We start from the raw sequence: 22,205 nt of genomic DNA, 5'->3' as shown, positions 1-22,205 counted from the left end.
CGCTCTTTGCCAGGAATGGCACCAATTGGGTAAGGGAGGAGGACTGGGCCGCCATCTTGTTTGCACCTCCCGGGTTCACTGGAACAGGGACAGCCCGACTAGGTGGGCTTCCCGGCGTTGGTTGCTCAGCCGTGTCCCCTCCACCAGGATCACTGTCTCTTTCTCCCTCTGTATTTTCCACTGCGGGGCTAGGCAGAGCTTGCTGGCCGTCCCTTCTAGCTGGGTTCGCCTACACTGACACTCCCTCGCCTTTTTGCCGCGCCGCCAGCGTGCTGGGTGCTGCCCTAGCTCTGTGAGTGGTGAGATACTCTGAGAGCTGCGCTGTACCTCTTGCCAATGCTCTCTTTTCAGCTCCGCTTCAGATCAGCAACCTCAGTGCCTCCTTCTCAATCTATTCGTCCTTACTTCCAGGCACTCCACCCTCTCCTGTGCGTAGTTTCGCCCTTGCCCTGGAGCTCTTCGGGTCCGCTGCCTCGCTCCGGGTTGCCGGCGGGTCCCTTGCTTTGCCGGTAGTAACCCTCCGTCTGGCCTCGTGGTGCGCTGGGTGGTAGGTGCTACTGCCCATGCCTCGTCGCCATTATAACATTGTTATTCACCACACTGACGCTGGTATTGGGGTACGAACAATGCTTTATTACCCGGAGCGCCGGGAACCGCTTCTGCCTACTTTCGCGGTCGGCGCCAATGATCCAAGATGGCTGCCTTCCGCTTCCCGTCCCGGCACTTCCTGTTCCGGGGACGGAACACTAGACCGCCACCACACTTCCATCTTAGCTTTTCAGTCATGCATACTTCGTGTTCAGAGCCATTTAAATGCAGGTTGCAAACCAGCACCTCACAATAGGGAGGTCATGGTAATTTCTAGACCATTATATTGCAGCAAGGAATAATTTCTATAAGATTTATCATTAAACGTAGAGAAATATTTTGTTCTAGTCGTGATTACCGGTCACTCTTATGGCGCTGAAATGTCATGCATAAACACTTAAAAAATATAGAAATGTCACAAATATTTAAGCTGAATACTTGGCAGCTATGGCTATGAATGCATTTGGTAGTTATGTTTAAGTATACATGCAAGCTCATCATTTTTCACAGGTATATATAATTCTTATAGCCTTATACAATGTATAAACTCGCACATAGAAACACGTTACATGGAGGTCCTCCCTATTTCCTTTTCTACTTTGAGATTCTTTGTGAGCGACTGTACTAACGTTACTCTAAATAAGCATACAAAAATAATGTTTTTGAAAATAATGTAATACACAAAAACTGCAGTTACTTTCACTTCAAAAATACAAGTTTGTCAGAAGGACCGACCCGTCACACTGCATGAGATCGCTTCCTAAACTAACATGGCTGCGAATTTTTCTTTTATAGCGTTCTTCCCTTAAGATGTGGAAAGAAAAGTGCACACACCCTTCTATGGTTTGATGAAACGTTTATTTATCGTTATTTGAAAAGCAGACAACCTGCCGTAGGGCAAGTTTAATAAAAAAAATAAACATAGTAAAAAGTATAGATCGGGAACCACGGCTTGATCTTGTCCATAGCAACAAGGAAAAATAGAGGCCATTTTGAAATATTGACACAGGCTTCCAAATACAATTGAAGGTGAGTATCAAAAGGAAAATGAGACTGCAAAGTAGTAGAGTAGTTCACGTGTTATCGTCATTTTACAATAGTATGCGTGCCCATTAGTCGCAATAAATTTATAGAATGAGTTCCAGTATATCTAAATATGTGTTTTTAGTATCTCCAACTACTAAATATATTGGTGTTCTTAACATTAAATGTATCAAGGAAAAGACCTTGACCCAAAAATTCGTAGCAGCACATTTTATGAAACCATTATTCATGAAATAGTAATGGCCACGGCGTTTACGTAAGATCACAAAACATTGTAGTTTACGTGCGGTACACTGTTTGTCTGTTGTCTATGTTGCTGGCCAATCTGCTGCTAGTAGGAAGCGGCGATTGTGGAGTTCTGCTGTGGCCGTACGGTCAGGTGGTCTAGGAAGATGGTGCTGGAAAGCCTCGCTCGCATCATCAAGGTGCAGCTGCCTGCGTATCTGAAGCGGCTGCCAGTACCCGAAAGCATCACCGGGTTCGCAAGTCTGACAGGTAGAAAAGCTCCGGGGTAGCCTGGGGGCGGGGTGTTCCCGCCAATCAGGCAAGAGAGTGGATGAAGAGAATGAAGTCTGTGCATTGTTGCTCGACTTTCTCAACTCGCGGAGCTTAGTGCACGTCTCCCAACTCTGAGAACTTTGTAGAAATTTGGAAAGTGGGCAACAAAAAAAATAGTGAGCATAAAAATGTATAAAAGAAAGTTTTAACCACAGGCCACCAGTCCTAAACAAGCATTGGTAAATGCAATAGGTCTCGCCTATGTGATTCATAATGAGCGTTTTTTTGTTGTAAGTTGTAACTTCCTGAGTAGTGGTACGATATCGGTTACAGAAAGTCTGGTAAAGTTTTATGTTATCACAAGGGGACACAGTTCCTAATGGCAGGATGCAAAAAGTCATCCACGCCTGAGGGTGCAAATAGTCACCCGTGCAATGGAAAAAGAAAAGTGAAAAAAGTAAAAGGGGAATAGTGGAGAACTCTAGGTGAATGGAGCCCGCTAAAACAGTGGGAGAAACCACTTGTTGTCCTCTGTTGCCCTCACACCCCCTAAGAGGTGTCATGCTTCATCATCGGGCGGTTGCTCCTCGTAGGGCCGGCGCTGCAAAACAAACTGACCAGGCAGTGATCTACCCAAAGGAGTCGATAGTTTAGGAGGAAAAGCTGGATCTGGTCTTAAAATCAGTTTGGCTTCTAAAATTGACAAAAAAGAGCTCATCAATTCACAAAGTTCCCCTATCCTTAAATCCAAGGTCACAGCCACCAGAAATGGCAACTTATTTGTAAGAAGCTTGATATCCGGTTTCTCATACTAGTACCCCTAAAAAGCCTGATAGACTAATGGGAGATCCCATGAAGGAGTACATACCCTCTTATGAGATGGAGCCAAAGAGAAACTCTTCAGTAAGTGAAAAGCTAAACTTTCACAAGCTTCCATATTTTCCCAGAGTTCTCAGAATGCTCTTAAGGCTCCTCACTGTGACTAAAGTGTAGCAACAGAAAGATTCTTCGCAAACCCTTTCCACATAAATTGCAAAATAATAGAACAATGATAATGCAATGAAGATTTGTCCAGTGCCTGAAATAGGACTTCAATGTAGAGGGTTTCCGTGTGTTTTAGATCAGTCACTAAATGTGGTGGAAGGCCTTTCAGCCTCCAACCCAAAAGCAACATGGTTTTGGAGGTGGAGTGACAAGAGATTGCTCTGATGAATGGATGGGCTTAGAGGAAGATACTAGGGAGGTTCCAGTGCTAAGGATTGAAGGCGAGGAAACCATAAGGTCCTAGGCCAAATTGGAAGTACCACAATAATTTGCTGAGTATCTTCCCATATGTTTCTCTGATAACTGGGGAATCAACAGTACTGGGGTGGGGACATTAGAAATCCATCCACTCCCTAACGTACCTAGTTCTGAAACCTTAAACAAAAATTTGGAAAGTGGGTGTTTTTGTGAGTTGTAGAGTTGTAAAGAGATCTAGGAAAGGTATTCATTCATTCATTTCAATCTTTATTCGGTTTAAAAAACCTTGTAAGATACAATACATTAAAATCATAACACATCATTATAATACATAGCAAATAGCAGAAGTGGGTAAAAATATCATCACATCTTATTTGTGCAAAGTACGCAAAAATCATCTAAACTGGGATTCGCTCGATCCTGGTCGGTCCCCCTTCTATAAAGAACACAGAATAGATATACACAATAATAAAAATAATAAATTAAATATCTGTTTTGTTTAAAAAAAGTGGTATACACCATAACAATAAGACAGGCAGCACTATAGCTAATAGACAGTCAATAACATGGTAAAATAGCCCATTACATTTAGGTTTTCTGATTTTTCTTTCTCCTAATCAAGGCAACACATAGGAGAAAACGACTTAGGCTAAACACAATCGGTTGTGAAGTATCTCCTTTGAATATTCTAAGTCCAACCTTAATTTGTCTAAGTCCTAGCCTGTTACAAATTGGCTTGAGCCATTTTTTCCTTGCTTTAAGGTATGCTGGGCATATGAATAAAACATGAGACTCATCTTCTTTCATCCCCATTTCACAGGACTCACATATGTTAGAGCCAACGGCCCCGGTCAACCCCCTATTACAGTTCCAGCTAGTTGTTCTATCTTTTAATAGCAGAATGCTATATCTGAACTTTAAATATAGGCTTTTAGCCAATGGAGGGTGAATTTCATCCATGAGGGGCTCTAATTGCATATTCATTTTGATTTCAAAAAATTTCGAAGTCAGAGTCCCTGTTCTGGGATTTGCAAGCACTGAGTCTCTAATATAGTCCCAGTACCTTTGCTTCAAGATGTTTTTTGAATTATTTGTAAGAGAATCAGGGTCAAACCAAAAGTCACTTAACCCTAGTTTTTCGAGCCATTTTTTGACGTATTCTAGCCATGGCAAGCGTGTAATATTCTTTATGGCCAATATCTCTTGCAATGCTTCTCTATAATCAGCCAGCTCTTCAGTGGACCATAAACGGACCCAATAGAGTAGCGGGCGAAGGGAAGCATAATCATCAGTACGCCTAAAATTAAGGTCCCATAATACGGGTGTCAGTGGTGTTGACCCAGGTATCCCTAGAAGTTGCCTGATGAAGGAATTTTCCCTCACTCGGAAGGTGTCCTTTGAAGCATAGGCCCAAAGGTCCGCACCATAAAGTGAGGAGGATTGCACTTTATATTTGAATAATTCGATGGCTGGTGAGACCGCTTTGAAATGGCTATTCTTGTGCTTCTTTAAGATCGGTACCTGATTTTGGGTTAGCCTTAGTTTTGAATTCTCCAATTGTGTTTTCCATGTTACATCACTGTCTAAAATAATACCCAGGTATTTAAAATTAGGAACTTCTTCAATAGGTTCATTATTTATTTTAAAAACCTTATTAAAACCTTTATGGGGGTTGATTGTCATAGCTTTTGTTTTTGAGGAGTTAATTTCTAATTCCTTGTCATGACCATACAAACTAAATGTGTTTAAGAGATTTTGGAGCCCCTTAGGTGTCTGAGAGATTAAAATTGTGTCGTCTGCGAATAGTAATGCCGGAACGGCTTGCCCGCTCAATTTGGGAGAGTCATGCTCGCAGCCAAAAGAGTATCAGGGATGTCATTGACGTATAAAGGAAAATAAGGTAGGTACCATTACGCACCCTTGCCTTACCCCTTTTGCTATTTTTATTTTCTCAGTGACTTCTCCATTCGGTCCCCATCTAACACGTGCGTAATTGTTCTCATGAAGTCTGGTTAAAATTTGAAGGATATTTCCAGGGACACCCATTTTGTTTAATGTCTTCCATAGGGCTGCCCTAGGAACCATATCAAAAGCTGCCTTCAAATCAACAAACGCCACGTATATATGGGAACTCCTTATAATGGTATATTTCCAGACTAAACATAAAAATCTAAAAACCTGGTCTACAGTGCTTATCTTACATCTAAAACCTGCCTGATATTTTGTATAAATAGAGTGCTCTTCAATCCAAGAGGTGAGCCGACCAAGAACCTGTCGTGCAAATATTTTTTGTAACACGTCAATAAGGCTGATGGGTCGGTAATGCGAAGGATTTGACCTAACACTCTTCTTGAACAGAGCTACAATCTCTGCCCCCTTCCAGGTTTCCGGTATAGGAGCTCCTTGAGCAATTTCATTGGATAGTAAGTTGATGTAAGGAGCCCAGATGTAATTTTCATGTTTCCAAAGATCACCTGGTATTCTGTCAGGGCCTGGTGCTTTCCCTGACTTAACTGCCTTAATTGCGGAGATAGTTTCTGTTAGGGAAAAAACAAGAGGTGCATCATACGCTGCCAAAGGGGCCTGCAAACTATCCCAGCCTCCACTCTCACCTGAACTTGTACAAGAGTATAACATAGTAAAGTGCTCGACCCATGTCTTTTCCTCTAGAAATTTATCTTTACATTCTGTCACCCCCCTGGTGCCTCTAGCAATGAGGCTCCAGAAAGTGGTCTGATCTTTGCACTTACATGCATCCAGTAAATCGGACCAAACCCTTTCGTCCCACTCTTTCTTGGCCTTTGATAGAATTCTTTTATACTGTACTCTCTTAGTTCGCACAATATCCATTGAACCCCCCCTGACCGCTATGATTAGATCTGTCTTGGCTTTCCGGCAATCCTGGTTGTACCAGGTGATTCCGGTTTGTTTATTCTTTTGGGCATTATTTGATCTTTTTATTGCCTTGGTCAGGATCCCGCCAAGTTGGTTAATTAAATGTTCATGGGATTCTATCAAACTAGGATTTTGGATGACAGTACTGTTACCTAAGAGAGAAGACATATGACTCACAAATACATTATAGATTTGACTAATGATTTTAGAGTTGTCTAATACTACTGGCCATTTCAGGGATCTGCGGTTATTTGCCACTAGGGGATCTTGTGGCAAGGACATTATGCTATTTGCACTTTTGTCAAGGGTTTTAAAAATCTGGGTTTGGACAGATAAAATCAGAGGATAGTGGTCGCTTTCCGTGCGATCATCCACTATTAGATCGATAGTCATAGGCCACAAGTTCAGGGAGACTAATAAATAATCTAAGTGGCTGGAGTGTGCCCCTCTGGTAAACATTGGTCTACTGGGACAGTCTGATGGCAACCGCCCATTACATGCACGTAAGCCTGATTCTACTGTCAAGTTCAGTAATTGTAAGGCGCTCACTGAGCAAGGTGCTTTGTAATTTGTATCTATTAAGGGAATATTGTTGGCACTATCCTCATCCTTATAGATGTCTTCTAGACCTATTATGGGCTCAAAACCTCTGTTAAAATCACCGCCTATAATCATTTGTGCATTTTGATCAAATCCCGCCACAAGATTACTCAGGTGGGTTACAACTGTTGATTCTTTACATGATCGGTGTGGTCTATTATAGATATTGATCGCATAAGTGCTACAACCCTTGGTATTTTTTAACTTGAGTAATAGAATGTCGGGATTATTTATATCAATTTGCTCAAAGGACAGGCCTCCTGTGATTTTCACCCAGATTGTTAATCCGCCAGAGGGTCTCCCCCCATTTGTGTTTACTGGGGGTATGAAAAAAGATCTATAGTCCACCTTAAAGTAGTTTTCAAGCCCCCATGTCTCCTGGAACATAATTAGATCCCCACTCGTCAGGTAATCGTGCCAAGACGGATCTGAAAGGTTTTTTTTCAGACCCGCTATGTTCCAGCAGATGATTTTTATGCTTCCTAAAACCCCTCGTGTTTCTACTACCTGACATGGTGCGGTTACCCTAGATGTCTCTAAATGCAGTTGTTGTGCTATTGTTTCAACAGGATGTAATGGCTGTTGCAAGATTTTAATAGGTGCAATCTGCTTTGATTCGACTTCGAGATACAACCTAGGATATGTGTGGTTTGTACTACATGGCGTTGTCAGGGCCCTTCCCTCAAGTCAGTCGCAGTCAGCTAAGCCAGCTAAGGCTTCAAACCTATTTGAAGTGCTAACTCCCCAGTTGTAAGATGGGGCCCCAAAGCCCCAACCATTTGTGGGGGCATTCCATCTGGGTGCAGGGGTAATGGGAAAGGGTGGGTTCTGATAAGAGCCCTGCCATCCTCCATTAAAGTCAGCATTACCTATAGGTGCTGGGGTATTAGGATACAGTACATTCTGCTGCATGCCTGGCCATCCGCCATTATATTTAACATTTCCTGTAGGCCCACAATTGTTGGTTATTATACCAGGCCCTCGTCTGCCCATTTGGTTCCAATTTTGCCCTGAAGTAGTGTTTTGAAAAATATTGTGTTGGTTTGGTAGCCATGAACCTACCCTATTTTGGGGGGCGTAATTCGTGTCAAAAGCTGATGGTCCCCCTCCCCAACCATGGTCTCTCGTTGACCATACTGGCTTCCGGGGTTTTTGATTGTTGGCCTTTTGTGTTTCATTATAGAAAAATTCTAGTGTAAGAGGGATTATAGAGCTACTTCTTTTTTGTGGTGGAAGGATATTTGATAGAATGTCCGGAAGAGCAGCTGCAGTCAAAGTTTAATATCACACAGTCGCCCTTCCATTTTTTTTGCTTATTTCCTATCCAACCAACCCTCCTTGCTGTTTTAATTTCATCAGCCAACCGCTGTTCACCCCCCTGTGCTATCCGCATATTATTTGAGAGCCTGTATAGTGCCTTACTTTTTAGTGATGAGGCTGACTCAGTTTGGTCCGGTGATAGGGTTGGTGTATTGGCTAGCACTAGCACTAACGGTGCTGCTTCAACTACAAATTGTGTTTGGTTTTCTTCAAAACTAGGGGGCACTGTAGCATGTGTTGAATCAATTAATCTGACAGTTGGGGCTTCTGATGGCAAGTTGTTAGTATTTTGGCCAGACGTTTGTGGGCATTCTGCAGGAATTACACCTGGGGGGGTAGCATCTGATGTTACACTGGATTCATTATCTTTCTCTGGTGGATCACTGCCTTTATTAACATTACTAAGGACATTGCCTATTGCATCTGCTAAGACATTTTGTGTGCTTCCAAGTTTCTTTATCTCTGCAGAAAGTTTGTCAATCTTACTAATAAGTGGCTTAATAATTGTCTGTATTTTTATTTCTAACAGCTCCGCTATTTTGGACATTAAGTCCTCGTCCAATATGTCCCTCAGATTATTTTCCTCATTGTTCTGGCAGGTATTTTTTTCCTTTGGTGGTGATGTGGCCTTGTTTTTTCCAGAACGTGCCCCCCCACGTTTGCTTTGCGATCTGCGACAGGCTCTAACTGCCCTTGAGGTCTGTTTAGCCGGTGGATTATCCTCCACATCTTCTTTGTCATTATTTCCTTCAACCTCAATGACAACCTGTGCTTACATCAATATTGACAGTTACTGGGGAAGCTGGTGCAAGGGGATCGTTGTTAGAGTCTAATAACAAGGACTCATTGATTTGCGAAGAGGTGGGTGGGCTCATGGGAGGAAGAATAGGAGATTGGGACAGACCTAACGATTGTCTGCGTTCGCTGTTTATTTTGCTGACCACTTGGACAAGGTAGTTTTCCATGGTGTTCTTTGGTGTTTCGGATGCCGTGTGATGATTTCTTTTACGCATAATTTTGCCAAGGTGTGTGAAAGTCTTATACCCACAGCTCAATTAATTAACAAAGTATCGCTCCCAAGGTTAAAACAAAAAGTCTTACTTCAAAACTTGTGCAGATATCCAGCTGACTCCTTTCCAATCGTCAGTATGATTGTCTATTCTTGGCGTTTCCACGTGGGCCCCCTCCTTATCCCGGGCTCCTGGGCGATTCGATAGAAGCTATATAGGCTGCTTACCGACCCCCGTCTGGATAGCTAGGGCTCAGGAGGCAGTCAACCAGCGTCTGGAACACCACTATTTGCTGTGGACAATCATGTAAATAATTCCCTGGTGCACAAAGAGGTATTATTAGAGGGGTGGCCTAGCCTGGCCGACTTGTGCCGATGAGGGCCGTAGAGGGCCCGCCCTTTGCCCGGGCTTCGCCCCGGGCGTCCCGCTCGCGTCCCGCGACGCGGGTCTCCTCCTCCCTTTATGGGTCACTCTGCGCTCTTCCGGTGCGTTCCGCGTCACTTCCACGCGCCGCCGCGAGGCCTGCCGGGAGTTGTAGTCCTCCCGGAGCGGCGGCGCGGTTTCCAATGCCCTGTGATGACTCTCGGCGGTGGCGGCTTGGGCGTCGGCTCTGGCGAGTTCCTTGTGAGGCCTGGAATGACTCTCGGCGGTGGCGGCAGGTAAGTAGGTCTCCCCCCGCTCTGCCGATCTCCTCCTCCCTTTATGGGTCACTCTGCGCTCTTCCGGCACGTTCCGCGTCACTTCCACGCGCCGCCGCGAGGCCTGCCGGGAGTTGTAGTCCTCCCGGAGCGGCGTCGCGGTTTCCAATGCCCTGTGATGACTCTCGGCGGTGGCGGCTTGGGCGTCGGCTCTGGCGAGTTCCTTGTGAGGCCTGGAATGACTCTTGGCGGTGGCGGCAGGTAAGTAGGTCTCCAAAGGTATTCCATACTTCATGTAATGTATATCTTTTGAAAAGTCAGAGGAGACGGAGAACTCTCCTCAGAGTAGGAAAAACCTGCTGACGTAATCTGCCTACTGGGTGTCTTATCACCCTAATATATCTGCTCTTCAGGGACGGATGCCTTTCTGTCGAAGAGCTCAACTGCTTAGCTATCAAACCCAGGGCTCTGTTGCAAATCTGAAAAATTGTACTAGTCCTGCAGGTCAAGTAACTTGGAAAATCCCCTCGACCCAACTTGACCTCTGTCTCTGAAAACGGAGAAAAAGTGACAAGTTAACAAGATTTAAAGGCATCTTTATTTTCTGTCCATTTGTGAGCAATAAAAATGCCTTTAAATCTTGTTACCTTGTCACTTTTGCTCCGTTTTCAAAGACAGAGGACAAAAGTTAGTTTGTCTTCCTACTCGCCCGAAAGGGCGAGTAGGACCTAAAAATAGCTCATCCTCATCCATTCTCCCTCGCAGATGCGAGCGGGCGAGTGGATTTGTCGAGCCCTGCGATTCTGTCATACGGAGGGACAGTGGCAGGCTGTTCCAGCAGCGAGCATTGATGACTGAGAAAGCTCTGCCACCCATTCTAGAACAGCGGAATCGGGGAGTACTTAAGAGGCAGAGATGATTTGATCTGAGAGATCGGTTGGACTGAGCATTCTTCAGTCTGGCTCTGAGATAGGCCGGCCCCTGTCCCTGCATTGCTCTATATGCCAGGACCAGAGATATAAACTGAATGCGGCTAGTCACAGGCAGCCAGTGTAGCTTTTTTAAGTGAAAAGAGATTAAGTGGCGATATGGAATGTTACAGATCGTTCTTGCCGCTGCATTCTGCACAATCTGCAGACGTTTCACTAGATAGGCTGGTGATCCGGCATACAGGCTGTTAGCATAATCCAAGTATGATGTTATACTGGCTTAAATGAAGGTTCGGCGAGCATCCAAAGGAAGGAAAGGGAGAATTTTCCGGATCACGCAGAGTTTACCAAAACATGCCGATGTGACTTTATTTATTTGAGCTGTGCAAGATAATTTATTATCAAATAGGAATCCCAGAATCCTGGCAGAAACAACCGGCACTGAGGGCTGGGGGGGGGTTAATTCCGGTGGCCACCACAGTAGGGGTAGAGGGGAATTTTTTTGATTAAAAAAAACAACGCCTCACTTTTATCCAAGTTAAGCCTGAGAGTATTGAGTGACATCCAGGTAGAGATGTGGCTGAGGCAGCGTCTGAAGTTCGAAAAACTGACGTCAGAGTGATCTCTAAATGAAAATGCTAATTGTGTCTCATCAGCGTAAGAGATCACTCTGACCCCACAGGATTCTGCCACCATGGCTGCGGCGATACGTAAACATTAAAAAACAGTGGGCTCAGGGCAGAGCTCTGGGGAACACCACAACAAAGTGCTTTTTTCTCCGAGACAAAAGGTTGAAGGTAGACCTGTTGGGTAGGATCATTGAGAAAAGATCTAATCCAAGCCAATGGGGTGCCCTGAATGCCAAGACTATACAGTCTTTCAGTCAATATGGCATGAGAAACCGCATCGAATGCTGCGGACAGTTTGAGGAGTACTAACATTGCCGCCTGGCCTAAGTCCACGCATTCACAAATAGTCTCTGGCACCTCCAAAAGTGCAGTCTCGGTACTAGAGCCGGATCTAAAACCAGACTGCGAGTCGTCGAGAAGTTGCCTGGACTCAAGGTAGATAGAGAGTTGTTCTTGCACTACTTTCTCCAGGATTTTGGCTGGTTTAGGTAAAAGGGAAATGGGCCTGTAGTTGCTAAACATCGATGGGTCAGCTTCAGGTTTTTTTAGGATGGGGATCAACATGGTCTGTTTCCAAGACAAGGGGAAATGACCAGTATGTAAGGAGGTGTTCCAAAACCAGTTCAGCGTAGAGATAATAAGAGGCAAGTGCACTGAATAATTGGGACAAGGCTCCAAAGGAGAGCCTGATTTACATGCCAACATTTTTTGACAAAAGGTATCAATAGAGATAGAAGTGAAAGCCTCCTCCTTGGTTACCCCGGAGTCCAGAACTGGGGTATCCACGGACTGGTTGAATGTAGAAAAAATGTCTACGATTTTTTTTCGTGAAAAAAGTTAGATAAACCATCACAGAGTCCTTGGCTAGGGGGAGTTGAGCTAGATAATGCAGATGGTTTAGAAAACTCCTTCACTATTTTGAACAGCGTTTTTGAGGAATTATCAGCGGAGCTGACTTTCTTAATGTAATACTCTTGCATTATGGTACGTTTCAATTTGTGGAATTTCTTAATGGCAGTTCTGTAAGTGATTTTTGCCTCAGGATCATAGGATTGTCTCCAGCTCTTATCAAGTTTTTAGGTCTCGCCTGTCAATGCGCATGCGCATTGAGCTTGCGAGACTATGGGGGCATAAACAGACTTCAACCAACTTGCAAGTCGATGGCGATTCCTTGCAGTGTCGTGAAATTCAAGCTCAATGCGCATGCGCATTGACATTAAAAGCGCGTGCACATGCCCCCAGCCGCCTGCCTTGCATTACACATCAAAGGCAGCCCAGCCTCCCTCCCGCAGCCCCTGCTGCTTCACACCCTCATCGCAGCCTGAAATCGCCGTCTTTTCCCTCAGCCGCACTCCTCCCACACCCCCGCTCCGCCCCCTCCCCTGCCTGCCGTGCCGCATTTTTCAGGGAGGACAGTCTTAACAAAAGCGACTGCTGTTTGGTATGATGAGAAGGTAAGCGTTTGGGTCTTTTGTTAGCCCAAACGGGGCATTGTTTCCGAGAGCTTTGAGCCGATGTAATTACTTCAAGCTGCTTATTATTCTTGGCTTCTATAAGGCGCATGTGGATTCTGCGGTCACTTTTACCAGAAGCGGTTTAGCATTTTGCCTCTGTTTTTGAGGCACATTTCAAATTTTGTATGCATGAAAATGTATGTTGTGCCTATTTTAGAGGTCGCCCTCCTCCTCTGGCATCGTCTGTTTTGCTAGGTGTGCCTATGCTTGTCTTCCGTGAAACTGTCTGTTCTGCCTCGAGCAGAAGGAGGCTCAAGACGCAGCTTGCCTCTTGTGTCATCCACCTATGCATCACCGCTTACAGTGCGGCTTCTTTGGTTGCAAGTCGCCTCCAGCACAGCCCCTGCCCGATAGCTTTGAGTCTCTCCTACCCATCTGTTGGCGGAAGCCTCTGCTCTCCACACCGATTCCTCTCACAGAACGGGGCATGTTTCCGAGGGCGTCATTCTAACTCGCAGTTTCATTAGCTGCCACAGCATGCCTACCACTGGGATGCAGCCCAGGAGCCTCCCTCCCACAGCTTCTCTAATTATTCACGGCCGGCCGGCCCGCCATACTTTCAGTTTGACCTCCCCCCATGGCCGTGTCTCCTTAGCGTTTTGAACCGAAAGGGCAACGATTTAAAACGAAAGCTGCTGCTGTATCTGGTCATGTATGCATTTACAGATTTGTTTTTTTTCCAAATCTGGTATGATGGTGTCTAGGCACAGCTGTCCTGTTGTCTTTTACTACATTTAAGAAACTCGTTAAATAACCCCGTAGTGAAGACACTTGGTAGCTCCTTCCCCAACCCACTTAAACAGACAGTGTAAATGGAGAAGGGAATATTTCTTCCCTAATACTGCAAAGCCTTCCATAGCATGTGAATGCAATTCTTTTTACACATTGGTGTATATTTTATGGGGATGCGGGTTTAGACCAGTAACCACTTTTTAATATACTATTTTTTAACTAAAATGTGCACCCTGTTCCTCCACACACCCAGCCCCGACTTGTTAAGATGGCCAGAAGTTTAGGAGGGTTTAGAATGCCAATTAGGCACTTACCTTTTTTTTTTTTTTTTTGCATTATGGTCCATTTTCCTGGTCCTCGATCAGTGTTTATCGGTGGTACATGTTCTTGTGCGCCCCCCCCCCCCCTCCGTAATTATGTTAGGCTTATTTGTACTTCACATTCTTTTATCTTGTACTGCGTGTGGTTTTTGAGAGGACTGCTGTGTGGAATTGATTCATCCTTCTCAACAGTTTTTAATACCTTTAAGGTCCCCTCGCTGCTTTAACTGAACCACCACGAGTAACTTATTCAGAAGAAGCTTGGTGCATCTACCGTGAGTGTGTAGTAAATAACGAAGTCCTTGAGCCAGGTACATTTAATAAGCTGGATTTAATTAGGCTTAGTTCCAGATTAAGTTCCAAGTATTTGAGTATAAGATAAGAATAACCCCACCAGGAGTGGCCTCCCTGCCACTCAGCCTGCCTGCCATCAACTGCCTCTCCACACACCAGCCAGGCACCCAAGATTCTATGATGACATCAGGCATTCCAATACCCACACCAGCTGAGCAGCAGGGAAGTCACACAAGCTAATTATAACAGTGATTGGTTGAAAAGTAAACAATTGCGCTTTTTGCTCTGTCTGGGTTCTGCTTTCACCGTTCATTTGAATGGGTCTTTAATGTAAACTCCGACATTTTACAGCATCAAGGACTTAACGTCTTGTTTTACTGACTCGATCTACCAGCGTATAGCTCTTCAACAGGTCTGCTCTGTACTCTGCTTTACCACATGACACAAATGGGACCTTTACTCAAGACTGCCAACAAATCCTGCTCAATTGTTTGTTCTTATGCTCCTCACAATAGGTCTTAATAAGCATGCTATACATTCAACCTACTCAAAAAGCCCCCCCCCCCGATCTGTCATCTTTTGGCTGGTATTTATTTTTCATCAACATTACTGAAAATCAAGTACTGTTCACATGCTTCGGTCTCCGAGAAGTATTGTTATATTGGTGCAACAGTCTGATCTATATGCATAGTTCATCAATGTCATTGTCTTTCTTTACTGATGCAGTCAGTATTATGTTCTCTTCTGTATTTAGGAACAATGGTGCTCTTGGTTTCCTGGGGTAGGTTACACTGACGAAAATCACTAGCTAATTTGTTTTTTGAAATTGCAGCTTTTATCTGAAGTGTGTGTTTGCCAACTTCTTTACAAGCACCCGTGGCCATCAGGGGGCAAACCCTTTGTAGTCCTAAGGTATGCCCATGGGTCCTCCACATTATCTACCACACCCCCAAGACATTAAGGCGGTGCATTTTGATCCTAGGAATGGGAAGGGAATTGTTTTCCTTGTATTACTATGTAGTGGGTAGAACTTGAATGAAACCACCATGACATCCACCGCCACATCCACCACCACCACATCCACCACCACCACCACACTCACCACCACATCCACTACAACCACCACCCCATCCACCACCACCACCGCATCCACCACCACCACATCCACCGCATCCACCACCACCACATCCACCGCATCCACCACCACCACATCCACCGCATCCACCACCACATCCACCACATCCACCACCACTTCACCACCACATCCACCATGACATCCACCCCATCCACCACCACCACATCCACCGCATCCACCACCACATCCACCACCACTTCACCACCGCATCCACCACATCCACCGCCACATCCACCACTGCATCCACCACCACCGCCACATCCACCACCGCCACATCCACCACCGCCACATCCACCACCGCCACATCCACCACCGCCACATCCGCCACATCCACCACCACCACCACCACCACATCCACCGCATCCACCACCACCACCACATCCACCACCTCATCCGCCACCGCATCCACCACACCACATCCACCACACCCACCACCAGCACTTCCACCACCACATCCACATCACCACCACCTCCACCACATCCACCCCCACCACATCCACCACCACCATATCCCCCAGATCCACCACCACCACATCTATATGTGTGTGGCTCTGTGTGTGTGTAGGTGCAAATGCAATGTTCTTGGATTTTTGTCACAATAAAATACACTGAACATAATCTTCACAAAAGTTATTTACAAACGTTTAAGCTATTGCCATTATAAATTACAATAACTTTCATTTAAGTATTAATTATTTACAAAATTAAAAGCCATTGTTATTTGTAATATCAATACATCTAAGTCACGTAAATACAACACACATTGCATTACAAATGCTATAGGTGTCACATTTGCAAAAGTTAAAACTATTGACATTGTAACTGACAAAGCTATTAATTTTGCTACTTTCAAAACCAACACATAAATAAAAAAAAGTGTCATTTACAATACCAATAGCTCAAACTTTTCTAATGCGAGACCTATTGCATTTCCAATGCTTGTTTACAGTGGTTCTTCTCAGCATACAAGGCGGAGGAGAACCAGGGAGCTGAGGGTTTTAATCTGGAAGAATTTATCAGTTGCATAGGGGCAATCGCGTTTATGGCTGAGGAAAGCCAGCCATTAAACTTTGACACGTCAGAGTCTAAATTCCCTTTTGACTGCCACAAACCGTGGGAAAGTGCAGGGGCCAGTGATGAACAGGTAATTTTGCACCACTTCCTGCCAAACTCCCTGGGATTAACTGGAATGTCAGAGCGAGGGGTGGTAGCCAGACTGAATGGGATAAGGAAATGTCTGACCAAGTGAGAGGGAGGGGTGGTGAAGTGGTGAGATTGGGATGGTTGGTGAACAATAGGTCCAGCATATGGGCAGCCAGATGAGTGGGGCCACTAACCCGCTGGGACAAATTGAGGCCCATCATGGTATCGAGAAGCAGTCCTGCTTTGATACAGGAAGTGTCATCCACATGCAAGTTAAAATCACCTAAAATGGTGAAATAGGGGTGTTTGAGCGATAGATCAGCAGCTATATTATAAAAATCCGTGAGGGATTGGGGGAACCGGGAGGTCTGTATTAGAGAATACCTGCCAGGATAGAATGTGAGGATTTCGAAATACTATAAAATATGGCTTCTAAAGGGCCAAAGTTAGAGAGCTTCCTAGAAAAGATCTTCCAGCCTGAGCGTAAGATCACAACAATCTCACCACCCACCTTGGTACTGGTACGATGAATCCCCACAAAACAGTAGTCAGGGGGATATTAAGCTTAAGGTCTGGATTAGAGGAGTATTTTACCCACGTTTTGGTAAGAAACAATAAGTCCCTAGCATGAGTAGTGAGGGATAGCCAAATATCTCCCGAATGACGAGGTAGCGGTCTACAGTTGAGCAGGCATGCCTTGATGTTTGGAGAGAGGCTCGTGCGCTCAGCTACAGGTCCGACGGGAGAGGGGAATAGTCTAGATGAAGTATTAATGCATCCGAAGTAGGCTGCTACCAGTTTTCCTTAAAATATTGAATTAGCCATCCTACTGACAAATTTGGGAGAGTCTCTGCTCAATTAGGTGCAAGACTATTCGGATGGTGACATTTGCTGCTATTTCTGTTACATTTGACCAACATGATTTCCTTACTTCTGGTTATGATTCAATTATTTTTGCCTTGAAGTCAGAAAAGGACATTTTCCTGACTAAGACTGTTGTTACCTGAACAAGTAGGAACGTTTCTTTTCTTTGAAAAAACAGTAAAGCCTATCTTCAGGCTTAACTACGAACAGCTTAATCCCATTAAAAGGCATGCAATGGCTGCTGACGTCTGTGATGCTCAACTATGCCAGTTCATTAGTTTCTACATGCTAAAACCAGAACACACTCTCCAGGAGTAGATGCACTGACAAAATTGAATGAAAAATCCTGTAGAAGTTCTATCTTTTTCTCCTTTCCTTCAAGGATTGAAAAGTATGCGATCCTCCTCCTGTTGTTTAACCCCTTCCGTGCTTGCGTCGGCCGTTGGCCGACACGAGCACTACCTCCCTGGTGCTGCACACGACCAACGGCCGACTCAGCCCCGCCCAAAAATAGGTTAAACTGAAATTTGAAGACCATGTTCAGTGATTCGGTTGCAAGTGCTCTTTGGGAAGAGGTCCTTAAGGCTAAATGAGACCATGGATGTGGTTTCTTTTTCCAGAGAAGAGACCACCTTCTTATCTGTTGAATCTTTCATGGCAACCTCGTCAGTGGCCGATGTCCTCCCAACCAAGCATCTGACAAAAGAAATTGACTGTGACACTGTCTGAAAGTTTTGTATTCATCTCTTCCAAAGGTACAACTGGGTTATAACTCTAAACATTTTAATTTCGTCAGGGTCATGCACTCCCTTTCTACCACATACATTGCATTGTGGTGTATTTGAAAAATGACCGGAGGAGTACCCTTGGCCTTTTTTAGGGCTCGGGGGCGGAGCTCTGAGCGCCTATTGTTAAAGAAAAAAAAAGTTTCTTTAGGGCTCGGGCCAGAAACATTCCTTAGTTTTTATGCCATCTGCATAGTGATTCGTCTTTGCTGTGCTGTGTTTGTAGTAGCCTTGACGCGATAGGCTATCTGTAATTTCCGTCCGCGATTTGTGGCATTTTCTCAGTGGTTACGCGCAAGGCCGTCCTTTAATCTTAATTAGGAGCTGTCAGGGAGGTGCTGTAATGGAATCCAGGTGCTGTGGGCGCGTTCACCACCATTATGCAGAGCGTGTGCACTGCTGTGTTTTTTTTCCTTTCAGCTCTATGTGCGTGCATGAACAGCCGGCCAGCAATGTAGAGAATCACATGCATCAGATCTTTTTTTTTTTTTTAAACAATTGCGATAGCGAAAGTGATCGCTTTCTGTGCTGTTTGTTTTTCGTATGTAATCTTGTTCTTGTACGAACTCGATGGTAGCGGAGTATCCCATCCTCACCCTCTAGGTCACTTCATTAATGTTCCACGAGTCCGCCGTGTCTGGTGGCGTCTGTGCCCTACCCTTTGTGTCTGTAGAACATTCCCCTGGGTGAGAGTGCAGCGAAAGGGCTGCATTTGTGTTCCAATTGCGACGGATATCTCTGCCCGCCGGTGATGCTGTCTGGTGCCCGAGGGGTGTTCACCGTGTTTTATCACTGCTTCAAGTCGGAGGCTGCCCCCCTGCCCATGGTGCTCACGTGGCCGAGGGTGATGCGCAGGGAAGTCATGTCAGATTGGTAGTGCAGAGTGGTAGTGCAGAGTGGTAGTGCAGAGTGGTAGTGCAGAGTGGTAGTGCAGAGTGGTAGTGCAGAGTGGTAGTGCAGAGTGCAGATTGCTAGTGCAGAGTGCCTAAAACACATTGCCATTTACAATGCCATTATCTCTAACTTAAAACAAACCCGAGCCCTAATGCATTCCTAATGCTTGTTAATAAGGTTGTTTGGATGCACCAAGAATCTCTGCAGCTGGTAATCCCGTATATTCACCCCTCTTGGACAAGACTTGATGGCAACAGATCTTTTCACACCTACTAGCATTTATTCCGTGGCAAAGTCTTTTTCTCAGAGCTCTGTGAAACTGACACAGACTCCCAGTCAGGGTTCACTGCATCTGAGTAGCCTTCCTTTTTGCCTTTTTTGCTCAGCTATTCTTTTAACAATAATTCTCTTTAACCGTTTTACCTTTCTCCCTTCTGTGCTTTGTAACAGGAGTAGGGAATTGAGATGAGGATGATGACTCATAAGCATGCTTCCTTTTTCTGGAATTCTTGTTCATTGTCTTTTTAAACAAATGTTTTTTTTCCTCAAGCAAAAAATAGTTTAAAGATTTAATGTGATCCAACAACTCTCACATTAAACAGATTGGGGTTGCTTTTAACTTACTTCTGTTTCTGACTTCTTCTAAGAAAGCTACCATGCTCTGCAGAAACTAAAAGTCTGCACATGTGCATCCTGAGCGGAAACGCAATATCCACATTTGTACAAAACCTTCCCATAAGGGGGATTAAACAGAATGAAACAGGCAGGACTTTGGTCTCAATGGGTTTCAATTCTTTTAACATGATATGGGTTGCAAACAAGGCATAGCCCCCTCCCTTTTGACTTGGCATGACTGGCTTGCACCAGGAAATTGACTGTACAAATCTCTCCTATTTACCTCAAGCCATGCAGAAGGCAACCCTCTAGGACTGATCATGCCAGATGCTCAAAACTCTGCAGGAGCTTCTATCACTTCCTACATCCTTAACCATGTCTCAGGTAAAAGGAAATAGGAGGATGCTGGTAAGCCATGTCCTTTTATGGATCACAGAAAGGTCACTGAGGTGGAATACCTAGTTACTGGGACGGGGCGAGGACGTAGAACTTAGAAGTAATGGTGTGGTTTGGTGTTTGCAAAGGTTGCTCAATCCTATCCTGAGGTAGAGAGGAGCTCCTATCCTTATAAACAAGGTTCACTTTATCATATAAGTTGATACCAAGTATGTCGCATAGGACCTGTGACAGAGTGGTGTTTGCAACACAGCAATGGGTGACGTAAAACTATTTACTGCTGCAAATAATTCATGTGTCGAAGAGGAGGAAGAGACCACTTTACCCCCTCAAAATGAAGGAAGCCATTGTGATGTGAAGTGGCTCTCTATAGCATTTGAGCTGGGATTTGAACCATCTATGCAATTCGTTTGTGTGGTCCAGCCACCACTTACATTGTACATTCCTTGTCAGGAGCCACATTGATCTTGGCTTGGCTGTATACCATATGTTGGCAGAGTTGCGAGCTATGAGCAGAGTGGGGTGTTTAGATGAAGGTATACAACGGTCTACAAAGGCAGCGAGCTTCCTATTTAGAAGTTCATGAGACTCTCAGGCGGTATGCTTCTGCTCAGACCTGGATTAGTTCTTAATAATATACCATAGCATCTGTCTTGTGCAATCATTTGTACCTTGATTTTGAAATAATGCCAGCTTTCTGTCTAGGGCAATTTAACTTCAGAGTAATGAAACAAAATCAGAGTAATCTGACCAGTCATTGTGGCACGTAGTGAGATTGGTGATGTCGGTGGTTGGGGCAAAGATAACGTCCAGCATAATGGTTGCCATATGGGTAGGAGTTTAACCCATTGGACCACAATGAGTCATTTTTTTTTAAAGTAATTTTTATTGTAGCCACACATTGCTCAAGCCATTGCTCATACATGTACAATATTAATCAGGGTGCTGCTGCATATAATTTCTTAACCTATTATACACAGCCTGCGAGCCCACATCCCGGGAGCCGGGCGGCAGCAATCTCTCAGCTCCCCTATGCCTGAGGACGATGTTGCAGGAATAACGTTCCGCAGTAGTGTGCATGACTACTTTTTGTCCCTCTCCTATCTGTTCTATATAGCCCCCCCACCATCCGCTCAGAGGGTCTCTTAGGGTCTCTTGATATATCCGCCTAGGGCGTAATCTCGGGTCTCCTGTGACTAATGGCTCTATTCGCTCTCAATTAGTTTAGAGTGCTATCCCTGTTCGCACTGAGGGTCTCCTCTTCCTCTGCCACCCCGCTATCCCTGAGGGCCTGTACTAGAACCTCCCAAGCTGTCGCCACTTCCAACGCCCTTGGATTAGGAGTCCTGCGCGCCATCTGGTACCTGTGTGTGCTATCGCAGCCCGCCCATTTCAAAAATTCGTTGTGCCACCGCCTGTGAGTCGGGCCTGTTCTCGCCTTCCAGTGTCTAGTTATCTCCCGTTTGGTTACCATCAATCCCATATCAATGAATTTGCTTGTAAGTTTGTTTTTGGGGGTATGAGGGAACCAATGCCGTATACACACCGCCGGGTCGAAGACGATGGTTCGTTCCGTCGCCTCATTCAGGGTCTCCCCTATGGCCTGCCAATAGTCCCGGAGGGCCGTGCAAGACCTCAACATATGCACTAGCTCAGCTCCCTCCTCTGTACAACGCGGGCACGCCGCCTCCACCGCTCCAAAATACCTCTTAATCCTCCCAGGGGTCATATATGCCCTATGTAGTATGTAGTAGTGGATGATCTGAAATCTCGCATTTCTCGTGCTATTACGGGCCCGGCGCACGAGCTGTGCCCACGTCGTTTCAGGGATGTCTTTGCCCAAGTCAGTTTCCGCCTTAGTCTTTAGCATCGTGAGGGGTGGCAAATGTTCGTGAAGTATCCTATTATACAGGCATGTCACCCCCTTGAATGTTCACGCTGCCATCATAGTATATTGACAAGACGTAGACGTCTCAGGCTCCGCCAGCCCCGTTCCCCATTGCATCTGAATCGCCCCTATCACTGCCGCGTGTAGGAGGTAACCCCCTTGTGAGAGGCCGAAGCGTTCCTGAAGTCCCTGGAACGGGAGGAGTGCCCAGTTTTCGTAAAGGTCTCCTACG

At 45.2% G+C, this 22,205-nt stretch overlaps 1 protein-coding gene across 1 annotated transcript in view; it reads left to right on the top strand.

Moving 5' to 3' along the window:
* Nucleotides 1-1,917: 1,917 nt before the first annotated feature.
* The window catches only part of CISD2 (CDGSH iron sulfur domain 2), an 81,959-nt gene continuing 61,671 nt past the window's right edge, over nt 1,918-22,205 (top strand). Inside the window, exon 1 of the mRNA XM_086961578.1 lies at nt 1,918-2,127. Coding sequence (XP_086817704.1) covers nt 2,025-2,127 — 103 coding nt within the window. The 5' untranslated portion in view covers nt 1,918-2,024. The remainder of the gene's footprint in view (nt 2,128-22,205) is intronic.

This window comes from Lissotriton vulgaris, chromosome 3_1 (assembly GCF_964263255.1).
Source record: "Lissotriton vulgaris chromosome 3_1, aLisVul1.2, whole genome shotgun sequence".
NCBI classification, from domain to species: domain Eukaryota; kingdom Metazoa; phylum Chordata; class Amphibia; order Caudata; family Salamandridae; genus Lissotriton; species Lissotriton vulgaris.
This window is presented reverse-complemented; position numbering and strand designations above follow the sequence as displayed.